Here is a 19,291-nt window from a genome sequence, read left to right on the forward strand (position 1 = left end):
TGTCCCATCATGAAACATTTAAACCGGGGCGCTTTTTTAAAACCACCTTTTTTTATGCATTATGTGACGTTTTGATCAGAAGTCAAACAGGCCTCCGCTCGCTCCCACTCATCACGCCGTCAAGGATAATTCTCTCAAAACTGCGCTCAATAGTTGTAATTGCACTACTTATAATGCCGACGACTCGGCCGACTTGCGCTGCAGCCACATTAATCAGCGCTCCATCGATTGTCGAGCCTCGCTTCTCATCACAATCCTTGATTCATTCTTTTGAGTCCCCGTTCGGAGCACTTGTCTGCTCTCCGCCTTCCTCCCCCTGAAACCTATTTGTTCCCCATCCATCACAGAAGGTGGGTGAGCCAGAGCTGGCAGAGAAAGATAGAGGTGTTTAGAGCCCCCCCCCCCTTCAGTACCATTAGGACCCATTAACTGAGCTGGGACCTGGATCGGTTTTAAATGTGTATGTGGGTCGTGGTGCGGTCCTGTTCTCTTTGTATTTAACACGAGTGGATGGATGCACAGCCGTATCATCATCATCGCGATTACTCAAAAACAGCGAAGGGCCTGGTGCACAAAAACATCGCAAAGCTTTTGCACCAGGTGAGCCATCGTCTCGCGCCTGACGTACCCGATGTCTCACACTCGACCAGGACAGCGTTCACAATGGTCACATGGAAACTTGGCCCGATTTCTAAATGAGTCATTGGACTCAAACCTCGGGTCAAAAATCGGCCTGAAATCGTACATTCAGTAGGTCGGGGGTTAATTGATCCTTGCGGTTTTCATCATGCTGAGATCAGATCTCAAAAGTGAAAGTAAAAAGGTGAAACAGCGAAGGTGAATCAGAGGTCGCAGAAGAGAGAAGGAACGCCATTTCTGTCTGAGTCTCCTTCATGTGACTACGTGAGTGCTGATGAGACTGATACGGATCGACTCAGTTCAGATAAACCAATCAGAGCGCAGAACAGGACACGAAATAAAAAAAAGAAAACAAGAGAGAGAGAGACACCTGAAACGTGATTAAATACAGAGAGACGGCTCAGAACAGGAAGTGAAGTGAGAAGTATTTTTGGGCGAGACACACTTCTGAAGACAGTCTCTCTCTCTCTATAAACTTTTTTTTTAAAAAGGGACAGGTTCAATTCCATCTGATGTTTGGTCCAGAAAAAGATTGCGTCCTTACCTATGAGGCCGGTGTACGCCAGCAGACACGCTCCGTAGTTCTCCTGCTTGCAACCACTGGCGCTGTCCTCCGAAGGTTGGCAGTCATACTGGAACTGCGCCCAGCGAGACCTGTGGGAGCAATAACACGCCATCCATCACTTACTTGGCCGCTGCGCGCGCGGTGACGCCGAGAGGTGGCCGGAGAGAGGATGTGCAAAACCCAGAGCGCTCATCTGCCTAGCTGCACTCCTACAGTACATCAAGCCCGCCGTGCGCGCTCTGCAGCACTTCAGCCTCGGCTCCACTCACCCTAAGTGACATTCATCCCTCTCTTTCTTTTCTTTCTTCCCTCACTTTCCCAAGAAAGTTGGCTCCTGGACGGCTGCCAGGCTGTATGGAGTCAATGAGGGGCACGGAGAGGCCTTGGCTCCGCTCTCTAAATACTGTGGCTTCTGTCTGGCAGGCGAGCCAGCCAGGAGATTAGACAAATATGGATCTTCCATATAAATACGTCCTCCCACTGTCGCCCTGCTTTCCCTCCTTCGCCTGTCCTGCCAGCTAACCCCATCATCATCATCATCATCATCATCACCGGGCAAGGCTACCGCGTCCATCATAGCGCATCATCGGCCCCTGTTGACGGGCATTTGTAACGGGATCCCCTCAGTGCGGCGCAGCTCCCCCGCTCTCCCCTCGTCTGTCATGTCATCACGATGATGTACGTAAAGCTCGCAGGCCGTGCGCTGAGAGGAGGCATCCTCTGCAGGCGGACACTTAATGCCAGCTGACTGCTGGGGGCCGCGCAGGGGCCTTGAGATACTCCATCCATCGGGGGCGGCGACGGAGAATAATACCTGATCGATAGCCGTGACAGATGAAGCCCTTTGTCATTCTGACATCTGAAGAGGAACTTGATTAACCAGCAGCGACCGTTTGCTGTCAGAAGGAGAGCAGGCTGACAGGATTGGTATGAGAACTCCGTGTTTTCAGTCTCCGGTGATGGACAAAGACGCAGCCTCTGAATGCTAACGACTTCATTAGACATTGTTAGTTTTGTGATTGGACATTTACAATCCATCAAAGTCTGAATGAAATTTTCTTTTCACCAGAGATTTGACGCAGAATGGATGTAAGAAAACTCCCTCACACAGGGTCAGTGTTCTGCAGACTACTCGCTGATTGTGACGCCGCCGCGGCTGCTGCACGCTAATAAACGTTTTCTCAGCACTTTGGCAGCACAGCCGTGTGTGAATCCCCAGTGATAAGGCGTGCTCTAAAAATGTCCATTTCATTTCACAGGGCGGCTTGTTGCCTCGCTCACTCCCTCAGCAAACAAATGCAGATTTTAATTGAACTAATTAAACACGGTTAATGAGTTTAACAATTGAATTAATTAAACACAGCTGACTAATTTAATCTAAATGAACGTTTCATCCCAGCCGGACCTATCTGCCATGAAACATGATGCCACTTCTTGTCCTGGGGGGACAGTCCGTGTGCCAGGCCGGCACATTAATAAAGCAATTAATACACAACACACTATACAATCAAATTAAGGAAGTTGTTTTCATGGATTCTAAATCTGCCAAACGTTCATTCAAACTGAATCAAAGTTGATTCATTTTGCTGTTTTACTGTAAATCTTACCAAGACGGAGATCTATAGCAAAAGACTTCAGACATGGGATTCGAGTTTCAACGTGTGAATCAAAGCTTTTTCTGAAGCGAGGAAGTTTTCACATCTACTCACTCCGGCTCTATGATGGCAGAATGTTTGCCATGCGCTGGAAACGGAAACACGATGCAGCCGTTTCAAACACACGCACGGCGAGCGCCGCGGTCTCGTGCAGAGGTCACAAAGGTCACCGCCCTCTCCTACTCGCTCGAGGTGAATCCTCCTGATTACATCCTGCTGCCTTCTCACTTCACTCAAACAAATAGGACGAGTCCGGCAGAAGACATGTGCACATGCAGCTCCACCTTCAAACATCCAGAGTTTTCTGCAATCGTGAAATACGAACAACAGAGAAAAAAACTCGTGCATCCTTTTTATGCATGATCGTTTTAGACGTGAGGATGGACATCCCTTATAAATACTGTGGCTCAGTTACCACCAACTCCAAGCAACTCAATCTGAACTGAACTGTGATTTTTTGCAGTGAAGCTGATCTGCATTAAAAAGGGCAAATGTGCAAATGTGAGCGCTGAGAAGCTTTCCAATTAAGAGTGCAGTAAACCCTCTGTGACTCTCTTTGTCTTTTAGACTCATTTTCAGAGGTTTAGTCGGCTGTGCAATCCTTCTGTGGAGTACGCTCTGAGCCAGGTAAGCATGCTTACATAGTTGTAAAACATCTGTCAGGTGTGAAACAGCAGAGAATTAGAAGCATGCGAGTGGTTTGCACGTTAATTTCCAGGAGTCGAGTGATGCAGAGTAAAGTCACCTCTCTAATCCTTACCTGCACACGTAGTCCGCTTTGCAGATCCGGAGCTGAGCCAGACAGTTGGGCTTCTCCTTGTCCTCGTAGGAGCAGGAGGGTACGATAGTTTGCCGGCGGCGCTCTGCGCAGGCTGTGTCGGTGCAGGGACAGAACAGCAGCTCGTGGGTGTAGTCAGGTGGAACCCGGTCAAAGAACTTCCTCAGCGCCTTATTGCACTTTGGTCGGTTGCACGGCCCCGAGCGCACCGAAGGCTGGATGCAGGACGAGACGTACTCCGTGCGAAGCTTCTGACACGTCTCGTCGATGTTGCACGCCTTGGCAGCATCCAGGCAGCGGTTCACTGTCGTAACCTCCGATTCTAAAAGGATGAAAATACAACAGAAAGCGTTTCATCCCTCTGTGTGTGTGGTCGGAGAAAATCAAATCCCAGCCAATGTTTACCAATGATTTCAGGGCCTAATTGGAGTCGGTATTGACGTGCCACTCTCACCTCTACTCTCAGAGGCAGTGTTGCATTTACAGATAAAAAAAGAAAGTGTGTATGTGTGTGTTCAAGAACAAACTAAACCAAAAAAGATGATTATATGTAATAGGCTCCCTTGTAATGAATAGAACATGAATTGTGTTTAAATGTTGCATGAGTTCAGGCACTGGATGTGTTTCAGCAGAGGCCTAATGGCTGAATATTTCATTCTGCCGGGTTAATGCAGAGTGGCAGCGCTCCTCCATCTCTCCGAAGCGTACAACAGGGCCTGTAATTACTGCTCCTTCCTCTTCATCCATCCATCCATCTTTTAAACACCACCCACCCTACATCTGGGTCCATCCCTCACTCACCTGACGTCCTCCTGCCCCTCGCTGCCTTCCTCCCTCGCCATGTTCCTGACACTCTCAGGGCTGCCGCTGCCCTCCCTCCTCCTCCCCCTCCATCTGTCTCCTCCTTCCCTTCCTTCTGCATCGCCTCTTCCTGAACTTTGTCCGTCTCTGCCTCCCTCAGTGTCCATGCTCCTTCTGACTTCAGCGGTAATGAGCCACCTCTGAGCCCCCCTCAAAACCACCTTTTGTTTTGGCCGCATTATTTCTCAAATCAGCATTGTGTGTGTGTGTGTGTGTGTGTGTGTGTGTGTGTGTGTTTGTTTCCCATGCGACCTCCCAGTCAATACAAGCGTGATGTCGTTCAGCTCCTCAGGCAGATAGCGGCCGCTCATTAGTTTGCAAACTGCCTGCACTTGCGTCTCCTGGCGAGTCCGGCTCTCGCCAAGCTGTCACATGCAATATGAATGGCCTAGGAGAGCAAGCTAACAACTCATCACTGGGCATATGTTATTCCCAACTTAACTGCTAAGAAGCCGAGCGGTGGTGGTGGTGGTGAGGGGGATGATAAATTACATCCAGTGGCCACATGCTAAGGAAATATGCACATAGGTTTTTAAGTTGTCATTGTGTTTCTTTGAATCATTATTTATTCAGAGGAGACTTGCTGAGCATGCACGCTCTTATCCAGGAACATCCCACTTCACATTCATGCCTCACATACATTTTCACCTCCGACTGCACGGTGCATTTGAGCCGCTGCTCACTGGGGCCACTGGGAGCCCAGTGCACTCCTTCTCCGGCTTGTTTCCCAGTCGCAGGCTTGCTTCTGTAATATTTATCACCATATAGCTAGATTTTATGTCGAGCGTGCAGTCTGGTCGTATTTGTACAAGAGACACACTCTCTGTTGTTTTGGCTCTGTAATATCACAACAGTGAATTAGAGATTTCAGCGTCTGAGCGTTTATCCTCACAGTCACACGTTCCAGTTTCCTCTCAGCTAAGCTTGTCTTGCATTAAAGAGCGGGGAGGCCATTGATTCTAGAACGACTTCAGCTAAAATGTTGGAAATTATGTCAAATACAAAAATCACGTGCTGTGTTGAAGCTTCTCTGACAACAATGCAGCAGCCAGTATGTCCTCCTTCTAACTTTAGATTCTGCTCCTGAATGCTCTGGATCTGATTGGACCAGAGAAGCGAGGCGCTTTGGAGGCGCACTAACCCAAACTGGGAGAGCAACTCTAAAACCAGTCATCCAACATCAGTGATTCTGACATCAACAAGCTGCAGTGGAAGCCCTGAAACATTGGCCATCGCTCCCCGGCGCTAAATCACAGCCGAACGATAGCTAATGAGTTCTGACCTATTTACAATCAAGCCTTCCATTATTGTGCATTAGAAGAGCCTCCCACATGCTAAAGCTAGCAGGCTAGCTGCACAAGAGTATATCTCTCATTTAAACTTTTTCTTACTTTTAAATTCCAGCTCACTGAAGCTTAAATCTCCAAAGATGCTTAAAGACCCAAAGCAAAGAAAACTGTTGGTATTTGCTTCAGTCAAGATGCGTGAAGTCAAAAAATAGGAACAACTATTTGTAGCACTTGTGGAGCCGCTAACGCAGTGAAAGTGTCTTTGTTGGTGCAGAAAATAAAAAGGCACCTTCTTAATACCACTGATTTTATTTTCATTAACTGATTAATTTGTTAAAGTTGACTCACTCTGTTTAAATACTCTTTAAGATGACGATGAGCTGTGGCTCCAGCTCAGGTCTTTGTGAAAAGTCATTACTCTGTTTGAGGAAGAGATGCTAGAAGGGCTCCAAAAAACAGAAAACACCCATTAATCACGTCTTTGTTGTTTTGGCAGTCCTCTTTTTGGAGATGCGTGGCATGGATGTCACCTTTGACTTCCAGCTGAGCTGCTGGAGGAGAATTTATGAGGAGGCGGTACAGTGCAGGAGCGGCGCTGCTGTAATTCAAAGCAGCCGAAATCAAGCCGTGGCGTTTTAACAAGCAGCTTATGTGTGAGGTCACAAAAACACTGAAGAGGACGTCCATAAATGTGAACAGTTGCCTTTTTTTTTTTCTATTTATTTTGCATGCATTTTATACATGCACATTATTCCACCTGCATTTGCAATGCAGGACCCCAGTCGATGCAGTTTGGGCTCATTTCTGTAGCTTCTTCCATTGTTTTATAGTATCAGTTTGGCTGTGTCAATATGCTAATGAGCACATGGAAACTAATGGAAAAGAAGTCCAAAGGTTTCATGACCATGTTCCATGATCCCGAGGAGCACATGGCTCCTTTGTTCCTGCCCCGATCTAATCTAAATAATGAACCAGGGAACATCGGTTTAGAATCCAATCTACAGGCTTCTTCCTTGTCTGTTCTTTGCAATTAAGATCGGCTCTAAAGGCTCGCCCATTACAGAAGTCCTCTTCGAACTTTCTCCACTGAGTCTACTTGGGAAACAGCGGTATATATAATGGACGGATGGACGATTATGTTGAGGTGTCAAAACGCACATCTGAGTAAATTCTCTTCTTCTGGGCCCGACTTTCTCAGCGTTGTAATTTAAATGTCTAAATGGATCGGTATCTACCCGTTAATCTGTCATTATCTTCTCGTCGAAACTTTTTTTTTGCGTGCGAGTTTAGGACATTTGTCATTATGCTGTGTGAAATGCATGAATGCCTCCCATACTAATCACTTCATTTAAGTCATTATTTAAGTTCCACAGTCCCTCCATCTCAGCTTCACTCATCCACAGCATAATTGCAGTCACAGAAAACAAAACACTTGACTTTCAGGCCTCTCTGGTGAAAGAAAGAAAGAACAAATCTCTGCTCATTTGTGTGCAGCCTCTCCCTTTCCCAAACCTTCAACAAGAGAAAAAAAAAATCTGTGCTGTGTGAGTAAACAAACCAGCGCTGTCTGTCTTCCATTTTCTTTCTGCTTCCGATGTCTCTTCCCTCTCTTTCTTTCTGTTCTTCTAAATCTGTGTCTCTCTCCCTCCTCCTTGGTTTTGTGGCTTCCAGCTGCATTAGAGTAAATAGGTAATTAATCTGTGCCTCGGGGGCTAACAGCAGCACATACCAGCCCTGCGGCTTGCCCACAGGCTCTCAGGCAAGACAGAAGCAAAGTGTGGGTTGTTACACATCAAACGCTGCAGACACACCTGCACAACCGCCGTCACAGTAACAACAGCATCTCCATTTACTCCGTCTTTGGGTCCCGTTCAGTTTGGTATGAAAAAATGTAATGCTTTTTGATTATGGAAATGATTACTCCCCCCCCCCCCCCCCTCCCACCACCATTTCTGCTCTGTTGGAAAAAGTGAACGCAGAAGCAGAGAAACACGAGTCGCGGTGGCAGCTCGCCCACTCACCCGCGGCGATGGAGGCCAGACGGACGTAGTCGGAGCCCCTCTCTTCTGGCTCGTAGGGGTAGCTCTCCACCAGGCTGAGTCCTGCCGATGGAAGAGAGACAGACAGACAGACAGACAGAGAGAGAGAGAGAGAGAGAGAGAAAGGGTTAGTCTGGTTGTCATGACAACAGAAACATAAACGTTGCTCTTTTCTTGCACTGTAAAAGCCTTCCCCTCTGAGCGTCAGACGCTCCGTCTGGCCCTGGACTTGTTCAACTTCTCCATTCTTTAAGATTTATTTTGAGCCGTGCAAAGTGAAACTGAAAGCGGTCCACACTTTGCTCGCTGACACACGAGTGCAGCGCTGACACTTAAACTGGATTAAATAGTTTTATTGAGCCTTTTGTGTAATGTTTGACATGTGAAACATCTCTACTGTTTAATGCTGCACTTTAGTACATTTTGCTTTATTTCTTCAATTATCTGAACCTTGTCTTCTTCCCCCAGGCTGTCACTCTGATGAGCACTAAACAGTCAGACCTGTCGCTGTGAAATACCTGTAACCCTGTTATTCCTCCTGTGTGTGTAAGCAGAAAGCTGATTCTGATTATACATCGTTTGATTCTGAAAGCATTAAGCTCGTTTAGACACTTTTATATCTATTTCTTTTGTCATATTCTTAATTCATTCATATTCCCAGATTACAAGAGAGACTGCATCAACCAAACTCATGCATGGATGGATTGACATGTTTGGTAAGGAATCTGATGCACCCTCTAAGTCGGGGCGGAGGTGCATCCTCATGCGGTCGTAGAAATTGTTCCGAGATCTGACTGAATTGGATAAATCTAGTTTAAAGGAAAACCGTTTGACACACTCCGGCTGTGGGCAACAATCAGGGATTTTGGGGGGTCTGAAGCCCCGGGGAAATTTCCCACTTGGTTATCAAGCCTTAACTACACAGAAACAAGGAGGAGAGAAAGTACAATTACACCACAGCAACAGAAGAAAGTCACATGAGGTTAAAAAACCAATTAGCTGCCTTTTTAGATATAAACCAAACCAAGCAGCAATCAGGGCTTTTCTGTGCATGGAGGCTCCTGTATGGACGCCGTGCAGTCTCGGCCCAAACTGCAGCATGCATGATGGGTTATAATAATGCAATAATACAACAATGTGCATGATTGATTCAACCGCTGCAGTTTGTTGTAACGAGGAGAAACGTTATAGTTTATACCAAACATGTCAATTCTGACGTCGTCTGTCGGGTTCATCCAACCAACAGTCATCACTTTTATTTCTGCCAGCGTCTCGATGCTTACTCCTCATTTTCCTTTCATTGTCAAACTTTGGTTTTCATTCAATAAAAGGAAGAATTAAAAAAAAAAAACCCAGAAGAGATGAGGGTAAGAAAAGGTCGGGTTAGGGGGAAAAGAAGGGTGAACTTAATGATACTGTTCTTGAAGGAGAGCCTGCTGACATTTTTATTTAGCTGTTAAAATAGTTTGTGTCTGTTCAACGCACACTCACTCCAACCTGCACATCCTGACAGCTGAGGCATGAAATCAGACATTTCAGTTTCACTGTTGATTTTATCAGCTCATTATCTCCTTGTCATCTCTTTTACATCTGCACAGAATCTTCTCTCTTTCCTTTGAGGTGTTATAGAAACTCAACACCAACACTGTCAAATCCCCCCCCCCCCGCCCCCCTTTAAAGGGTATATACATATATATATAGTACTCCAGGAGAGATATTCCTAAATTAACTGTGAATTTGTTTTCTGTTTTTCAGGAGCATCATCTGAAACACGCCTCCCTCACCTTCCTCTTGATTTATAGGTCTTTAGTTATCTTTTAAGGATGAGTTGATATGTCGAGGAAAAATGACATATCGTGAAAAATGTCCTGTTTGATGATTGATGGTAAATGTGTTTTTACACTGCAGGTCACAGCGACACATTCACACACTGACGGTGGAGGCTGGGTGAAGTGACGAGCCACCTGGGGTTAACGGTCTTGCGGAAGGACACATTGGACATGTGGCTGCAGGAGCTGGGGATCAAACCCCCTGACCCCGAGAAACGACCTGTGGATCTACCTCTGAGCCACAGCCGTCCACTTGCAGCTGCATGCAGTTTTAAAACACCCGTGCACTTTCAACACGTCGTTTGAGATACGTCATTAAATCCACAGAAGAAGAAGGAACATCGACCTCTCGTGTTTGGTGAATCTTTTGCTTTCACTAGATGTTTCCTGCCATCACCTGCGCCGAGATATACGTGCACAGGCCGTCTACTGCTGTATGAGCACATAATTCATGTTTTCAATTTAAGTCTTAATGTTCCACAAAACCAGAGTTGAGTGTAGAAGATGCAGCGGTAGCAGGTGTAATAAACCCAGAGGTGTAAAGTAGCCTGAGTGTGGGCAGAACAGAAGGAGATAAAGCCCCAGTTTGACTTATTTTTACACAATAATCACTCTTCTCTCTTAAGCCTGGGTTTACTGGTAATCTTGCCAAGGTGGAGGAGTAATTCATGTGTAATGGGCGGCATACACTTAATAATCCCAGTGTGGCGCTGTACCTCCTTCATGCACACGTCCACGCGAGTGCGTCTTACCGTGCAGCACCGACTGGTGCAGGCTCCAGTAGATGCTCAGGCAGTTCTTCTCCTTCTTCATGCCTCGTTTACACTGGCAGCCGTGCAGAGGAGTGGACAGCAGCGCTGTCATGGCCGTCTCGCACTGGTTTCGCGCCCCGGGCCCCAGCTTCACGCTGCCGTCCCCCGCCACACACTGCCTGAGGGTGCGCAGTCGCGGGCTGCAGGTGTCGTCGCTGGAGCAGGTGTCTCCGGCTCGCAGGCAGTCTCGGCCGCCCGCTGAGAGAGCCGCGTGAGGGACTCCTGCAGGAAAAGACAGACAGAGGGCAGGTCAGTGTCGCGTCGGGGTCACCCCGTGACGAGCTCATAGCAGGCCGCCAGTCGATGCTTCTTTGTTGTTTCAGAGAAAATATCAAGAGGCTGTAAACACAAAAATCAACCCTTTGATTATACAACCAAATCAGTGAAGTCTTAAAACACAGACAACGAAAGAGTTCAGCAACAGGAGAAACTAACTGTGCTCTTCATTCTGCCTGATTACCCCTTTATTACACTGTCTGTACCATTGTTGCTGCTACAGTCAAAGGGTCCATTAGTCCTTCCAATCAACCAGGATGTCTGACAGGAAAATATCAAACATACATCTGAGTAAAACTGACCCAGTTCATTTTTGTAACCATGTTGTTGTTGTTGTTTTTTTTTTTATGTAACCATGTTTATCTTTTAGATGCTGAAAATCAAACGGAGCCTTTTTTCCCCATTTATATAAAATATTCTGTCATTACTCTCAATACGTTTTTTTAACCCCTTGAAGCCTGTTGTTGCAAATTTGCATCAAACCGTTTCCGCTCCAAATGCAGCCAAAATAGCATCTGTATTCCTCCACTGCTGGTTGATGCACTTTCAATACCTACCGAGGAACCTTTAGCAAGCATTAGATAATTAGCATTAGCATTAGCATTAGATTGTCATAGGAGCAGTCAGAGACAGAACATCTGTTTGATTTGTGCTATTTTTTATCTAATATCTATTTTATGTGCTGTTTTCAAATAAACGTTCACAACTTCATTTAGCATCTTAAAAGCAGAAACACGTAAAAAAAAAAATGTTTCTGATGCTTTGAGACAAATTCAGGATATCAAGGGGTTAAGGGGTGTTTTGCATAGTGTGAAAGGAATATTAGTGTGTGAAATGTGCTGTCACGATGGAAGGCTGCAGGACCTCAGGAAGGATAGCTTCTCGCTACGCAGAAGCTAACGAGGATCCAAAACAAACAAACAAACAAACCCGATGCAGAATACATGTTTGTTGTCAGAGCAGCTGGTGTTCAGTGTTACTCCATGTTGAACAAACTGAAAATGTCGGACTGCTCCTTTACCCACGTCAAAACAAACCAGTGAGCTGATGTGAGATTTCATGACCCACCGAATCATTGCTAAAATAATGTAAATTGAGTTTAATAATTGGATTACGCTCATAAATTCCGCCGTCAGAAACCATCAAACTTGGCCAACGATGCGTCGCAGCACTCCGTAACTCCAGCGTTTTAAAATGATATTCATGAAGCCGAGGGGGGTCGCTCTGTTATTCATGAATTCATACAGTTGTCACACAGAATACATCCGACAACACTGACTGGTTTTGATGAAACTTGGGGGGGGGGGGGATGATGCCTCTCTTCAATGCATCCTGACACGTTCAGAATTACACTGAAGTGTTTGAGGCCCAGTCAAAACAAAGTGTCATGCTTGTTACAGATTGGTCCAGAGAGAGAGAGAGAGGGGGGGGGGGGGGGGGGCTGCATCATTCGTGGGGAGGGGGAGAGTGTTTGTTCACTGCCTTCTTCTTTCATCACTACATGCAGCCTGTTTTCCCCTGAAGACAGTAAATGCTTGTTTATTCACAGCTCTCTCAGACTGATGTGGTGTGTATTAGTCCATTCACTCCTCGGGGTTAGGTCAACGCACATACCAGCGGGGTTTGTGATTGGCCAGGACAAAACAGTGGCATGCACCTCTTTTCAACTCAGGCTCTCATTGGCTACTACAGGCTGGAAACAGTTGTGATTTGTTTATGATGAATAAATTCCATTGAAAATACATTAAACTGCACCTGCCTTTTTTTCTTTTTTTTTTGGAAACTGTAAACAACACTGATGTGAAGTTCTGGCTTGTTTTATATGTCAGATGTTTTTTGCAGTCGTCAGGTGGCTGCACAGTTTGTGAATGATGGACAAATGTTTGCCCACCAGACTTCCACATGACTGAAAGTCGTGAACATTTGTTGAGACGATCCAGTCTCACTTTTACCCCCCTGGTGGCGCTACAGCAAAGACGAGGGCTTCTTAAAAGTGCTCAGGATTCTTTGCATAGGACTGATGTATAAATAGCAATCAATCCGGAAGTTATCTCCACAGAGCCGTCCCCGGAGCCATGCTGCTAATTTGCCAAGACGTCCCATACACATCGTTTTCTCCCAGACAGTACAAACACACATCGTGCGGACAAACCTGGTTCCTAATCCCAGAACGTTCTGTTCCACTCCGGTGCAAAAGCCCGACGTTTTTAAAAATAGAAATCTTCAGGCTGACTGTAACATTTCTGTTTTAGAGAATAATTTAGTCCTACAGCATGTTTGAATTTGACTTCCAGTGCAAACATGACACGTGTTTGATAAAGAGCTGCAACAGGCACAGACTGGATTCATGTGAAACACTTTCAGAGAGTGCAGATTAAAATATTTTGAGGGAATCTACTTGAGAGAAAAACGAGGGAACTGAATGTCAAGGAGTTAATTACGTATCTATTTTATTACTGCTGCCATATAATGGGTAACACCCTGCAGTATAAATGAGACTGATTAGTTTGAAACAAGGGAGAGGAATTGGTTATCCAGTGCTTGACTGATTCTCAGAGAGCATGTCTGTACCATTGACTGCTTTGTGAGACTCCATGTGCTTTGATTTGGCTCATTAATTAAATCTTAATCAAATTGGACTCCTCATCGCAGCTCGACCGAGTGATGAGGAGAGAAAGAGACAACCGGTTAAAGGCAGGAGCGTGCGAATGTTCCACCTGCACATTCACAAATTGTCACTGACGGAGTAAACAGACACGAGTACGCTGCAGCAATTAACCATTAACCTCTCTCCATGTTTCATCTCCAACATTGATCCTAGTTTGAGCAGCTTTCTGCTGCTGGAGCTTATTAGAAACATGCAGAGGCTTTTTAGCTCGGGTACAATCACTTCTATCTGAAGCAGTTCCACTGGCCGCTTCCATCGCTGCAACACCTGTTCACCTGATAACTGCTCTCATATCTGGCAAACCCAGGGGCGTCCAAAACGGCCTTCAAAGCCCCGCCTACCTTCTCTGGTCCAATCAGATCCAGAGCATTCAGGAGCAGAATCTAAAGTTAGAAGGAGGACATACTGGCTGCTGCTTTGTTGTCAGAGAAGTTTCTTTCATTTCAGTTTTAATAACATTTGAAAGAAAACTGAACACTGTGACATGTAAACACCTGACAGCTGCAGACTTCCTGCATGCTCGATGGAGGTGGCAGTGAAAGGGGGGGAGGACGTGTTTAATATCACTGTCACTCTTTTCCTCTGTTGCAGAAAATGATGTGACACCAATTTTTGAAATTCTTACATTTTCATCTAATTTAATTTTGCACTGTGTGATTTTCTTCTGCTACCCTGCTTCGCTGCTGTAACACTGTAAAAGTCTCTGTTTGCTAGACGAATAAAGGATGATCTTAGCCTATCTTAACAGACACTAAGTAAGAGTTTCATTTCTTATTGCGGCGTATTGATGGTAAGTTAGGAAGCTTTAGTACATGAATTATGATCTTAAAATACTTTGCTTAGTCTGAGCCTTATAAGACAGAAGTAAGAAGGATCAAGTCCAGGTCAACACACTCTTTAATCTCTCAGGTTCGAGTCGAACAGGTACAACATGAAAAGGATGTCTGTAAGTCTGGATCCTTAGATGAAGCGTGCTGTCTGCTTTTTGCCCATGAAGAAGACGTCTTAATCTTTCCAAAGAGGCAGCTAATCCAGAGGCAAGCTGTCAATAAAAACATAAAAATCAAAATCCAAGCAGGCGAGAAAAGCTTGTTGCTGTGAGTCGGGGATGTTTGTGGACGGTGTTTAGAGAAAGCAGCTGCCTCTCACGTGAACAGCTCGTCTTCGCCCAGATTTTGACAGGCAGAAAAAAAAAAACACGTCAAAAAGTCAAAGTCATCTTTATCGTGCATTTTTAAAGTCTCGAACACACAGAAAAGAATCGAAAGAAAACCCAACAACCTTTCTCTCCAAACCACGGAGCAAGCTAACAGTACAAAGATTTAAAAAATATATAAAAAATACGAGATGATGTGCATTTTGAAAAACAACAACAGATGTGCACAGATTCAGATTAACATAAATAAATATTAGCACTGATTTAGCCAAAGAACATAATTATTTGTTCTTAATTAAAAGTCCCTTTATGTTTTTTAAGTGACTGATGCTTCTGCGTTGCTGATTGGACACGGTCTTGCTTGAATTTCCCTCGGGATCAATAAAGTATCTATCTATCTATCTAAAGTGTCTGTATTGCTTTCCAGTTCGGGATGGGGGCAGAGAGAGAGAGAGAGAGAGAGAGAGAGAGAGAGAGAGAGAGAGAGAGAGAGAGAGAGAGGACTGCTCCAGGAGTCACTTAATCCAGCGCACAGAGCTCAGAAATCAGATTGAGTTTACGAGAAAGCAAAAGGAGGGGGAGAAAAACGCAGGGTGAGATAATGTCATTCGTTCTCGATGCAAATCAGCTCCACTTGTTGAGTTTCTCTCTCGGATCAAGTGACGCCACGTTGGAAGAATCAGCCTTGTGTGGAGACACTTCACTTGCTCAGAGAAAACTCTTAAAGTGCTCATTTGCATTGGAAATACAGTCCATGATATTTCTCCCTTTTTTTTTTCTTTTTGTCTCCGCTCAGTTTTTAAACAATATTTAAACGTATTCAGGGTGATTTTCTTTTGCTGCTCTTGTGCAGCATGCGTGGGCGTGCAGGTGGGAAGAGGGTCTGTGGGTGGTGCAGTGTGGGTGTTCTGATATGAAAGGTGAAGTAGAGAAGAAACCTCAAGTAAGGTTTCGCCTCCCCTCGGCTTCAGGCGGAGGAAGAAATAAAGCCCCCCGGTGAGCACAGGCAAATCTTATTACATTGCAACTAATCCAGTGTGCGCAGGTTTGATTTTTGTCTGAGAAATTAAGCAGATGAGGGAGCGATAGCTTTATGCCTGGAAACAGAGCCGCAGCACACCAGCAGTTCAAAGAGAGACAGTCAAAACCAATTAGGAGAAATCAGTTGGCTTGTCATTCAAATTCGTTCCATCCTCACTGCCTCCGTGTTTATCCCACCGAGGTAAATAATCTGTTCGAGCGCTCCCTCTCTCCCTCTCTTTGTTTCCTCTCTGCTCACGTCCTCCTCCTCCTCCTCCTCACTTATCTCTCCCACCTCCCTCTCTCTCTCTCTTCTCCGTCTTATTCTCTCATCCCTCACAAGCACACACCTGGTTACGTTCAAGGAGCAGATATTGAAATTAAAGAGATATTTTCAAGGAAAAGCGGCGGCCTGAAAGCGAAACTGAATTCTCTTTTTCATTCCCCCGGATGTCAGACGGTGCAGGCTTCATTCCTACTGCGGATAAAACATGAAGAGAAACAAAACAAATATAATATGATGTGTTTGACTAAATCTTCACTTGAGAGTCTCCTCTTTGATATTGAATAAATATAAATTCAATTCCAAGAGGCTTTAACAACAATCCCTCACAACAAACACAAAACATCTACCTGTATAATCCTGTCCCCGTCCCCACTCAGTTATCTACTTAAAGGAAACAGGTGCGTGGATGGCGGCGAGAACTCGAGAGAACTCACCTCATCAGTCGGCTCCTCACGTCTCGCCGCCTCCCACCTAAACCCCCGGCTCCCCCGCAGCCACCGGGCATCAGTCACTGCCATCAGCCACCAGCTATCAGCCAACCAGAGAGACTTTCCTTTCAAATCTATAAGCTCTTTCTTCAGCACAGAAAGGACTGCGTCCCCCGCCACGTCACGTAAAGGAAAGTCAATAAGATTGAGTCCTCGATAACGGATGTTCATCATCGTAAACAGTCCATACCATGAATGATGATGATAAAAACCAGAACAGAGACGTCAGTGACAGCCATAAAATGAATTATGTGACTCAGCGTTTGTTGTCAGTCGATATCTCAGCACCAACTTTGCTGCTCACTCATCTTTAAAGTTCACTTTTATAGGAGGGAATCAGAGTTCGGACTTCTTTTCAGTTTTATTATGGATTATGATCCACTGGCGCCAAGAACTTCTTTGATTAATCATTAATTGAACGTCTTTTAAAGCTCATACCTCTTACTGTGTGAAAAAGAAAGAGTGTTTGGATTTTAAACCTGCAGTATGTAAACTCCACCACCAGGGGGAGCTCAATCAGAATATGACATCAAGGCTGGGGGGAATCATGGGAGTGATTCTCTCTGCTACTCCCCCCCCAGGATGAAAACAAACTTAAACGGTTAACGGTAGTCATGGCGACCAGGCGAAAACCGACCTGAGGAAGAGATTGTGTTTACCGACGAGCTAAAGTATCCGAGTATAATTCACTTGACGTTTTTTATCACAGCGTTGAGCTTTTACGCTTCACTATGTAGCGGCCTTTCACGTAATGTCTGCCGTTTCCATGGCAACATTAAACATTCTGTCTGTCATGGCGGCTTGAGGGGCGTGGCTTTTGAGGGTATTAAGAAATGATCAACCGTGTCTTCTTCAGATTATTATTAATGTGACAGGTTCAGGCTCTGAACGTTTGTCGGATAAAAGCTGAACACAAAATCTGTATTTTTCTCCCTTTTTTGACTTGAACGAAACCCTTTCTTTAAACAATTACATTTCCTGTAAAATGTATGCTGCCTCGCTCAAACCTTTGAATCATGAGAGCAGGATTTGCATCATGAATGTGGATCGCTTTGGGCAATCTTTCAAAAGGTTTTGGAAAGATTTAGAGTTTGGTGAAGGATTACACTCAAGCCTTTCTTTTCTTTTTTTTTTCTTTTTAAGATTTCACCAAGCTCCCATTTATTTCTTTTCTCTGATCAAGTGCTTTGATCTGTCTTTACATAACCGTGAAGGAAATGGATAATACTTCTGATGCTGCAAAATTGCAAAAAAACCCTGCAGTTTGATATAATTATAATCAAAACAACTTCTTATTTGTGCAAAGTCACAAAAAATGAATATTCATTATACTAACAAGCTGACTAACAAGATATTCTATTTCTTTTACAAAACGACTTCCAGACTTTTAAAAAAACAAACAAACACATCTACACACAAAGGGTTAAACAGCAGAACTGCGCTGCAGAGCAAACAGCGTCTCTTTGCACTGGTACCAGTTGCACATTTTCAAATGAGCCGTTACACGTTCACATTAAGCGCAGAGAGCTACGCGCAATTAGAGTGAAAAAATGCAGTTGGCAGAGAGTTGGCGGAAACTGCGCCACAGTATTTATAAGAGATGGGAGACAAACGCTCGAGTGCTCACGGCAACAATTCTGACTCTGAATGAAAATGATCTATAAGACAGCCTCTCAATATGACCTTGACATCACTATTATTAATAGAAGGGGTTAAATGAGTCAGAGGCAGATGATTCAACGCTTCATCAACATGTGTGGAGACGGTCTGGAGTCACTAAGCATGACGAGGAGGCGATTCGTCATCGCCTGCTCCATTCAGGAGGGACGCTTTGTTTTAAACTGTAAAACTCATGTTTTGTTTTTTTCAAGCCATGAACACACGAGTAGAATAAAAACTGGGAAAAGTTTCAGCCTCCCCTCCCAGCTCATCGTCTTTATCTGTCAGAGAGTCCAACTCCTCGCAGAGTAAAGGTGCACAAGAGCAGGCTGAGCGGAGCGGAACAGGGGTTTACACCTTCAACATCATTAGCACTGGACCTGTCACAGCTGTGGAGGAACGAGAAACCGGGCCCTATTGCAGATTTAACAAAACGCATTCCTTTAACAGAAGGTCGAAAAGGGTAAACAACTCACTTTCTCCTCAAATCCGATGTAAAAGTCGAAACGGAAAGAAAAACACACCAGAGCTCCGAGGAATCCTCAAGGAGCCGCGGAGTTTCAAGTATGACGCACACAGAAGGTAATGAACACGGTAATCAGAACCAGGTGTGAGCAACACGACAGGTGACACTGATGAGGGCAATCAAACACACACGAGGGCAGGAGGTCAAACTAAAACAGGAAACACTGGGGGGAAAGAACTACAAAATAAAACAGGAAACACTAAAGAGAATATCAGAGAAACAACATTAAGAAGGGAAGGAGCTGCAGCGACTGTAAACTAGATTAGAGACAGTGTTTGATATCTCGCCTTAAAAAGCTAAAATCACTGGAAACACACAAAAGACAACAGTGCAACTTTAATCCGATATTTTTGCTTCCAAGTTGACAACATTGACTGATCTGACCCTAAAGTCCCATGTTTGTCTCTCTCTCTCTGTAATCTGAGTCACTGTGCAGGTTTTTGTTTGTGACTGTTTCTTGATGTTTCCTGATTGGTCGATCAGATCTCGCACCCAAACACCGTCGTTGTCATCACCCTCTGCAGCTCGGCTGAGTGACTTTCTACAGACGGAGAGATGAATCCCATTACAGATAACAGGGCTGCTGTATTGTTTGGTAAATCTGTGACACAACTACCAGGGGACGCTGTGTGTTGTTACTGTATATTGTTGGCCCCTTATTAGCTAACTGTGTCTCCCCGAACACTTTTTAACCAAGACGACTGTTTTTGTCCTCTGGGGCTTCTTCTGCTGTCTGTGTTTTTGC

General features: G+C 45.0%; 1 protein-coding gene across 2 annotated transcripts in view; it reads right to left on the minus strand.

The window, feature by feature from the left end:
• Window positions 1-19,291, minus strand: part of gfra4a (GDNF family receptor alpha 4a) — a 224,513-nt gene that overhangs the window by 21,221 nt on the left and 184,001 nt on the right. For both annotated transcript variants that reach the window (XM_079369799.1, XM_079369800.1), the window contains 4 exons: window positions 10,408-10,689; window positions 7,809-7,889; window positions 3,620-3,959; window positions 1,184-1,293 (listed from right to left, as the gene is read on the minus strand). In XM_079369799.1, coding sequence (XP_079225925.1) covers window positions 1,184-1,293; window positions 3,620-3,959; window positions 7,809-7,889; window positions 10,408-10,689 — 813 coding nt within the window. The remainder of the gene's footprint in view (window positions 1-1,183; window positions 1,294-3,619; window positions 3,960-7,808; window positions 7,890-10,407; window positions 10,690-19,291) is intronic.

This window comes from Symphodus melops (assembly GCF_947650265.1).
Source record: "Symphodus melops genome assembly, chromosome: 19".
In the NCBI taxonomy this organism is placed as follows: Eukaryota; Metazoa; Chordata; class Actinopteri; order Labriformes; family Labridae; genus Symphodus; species Symphodus melops.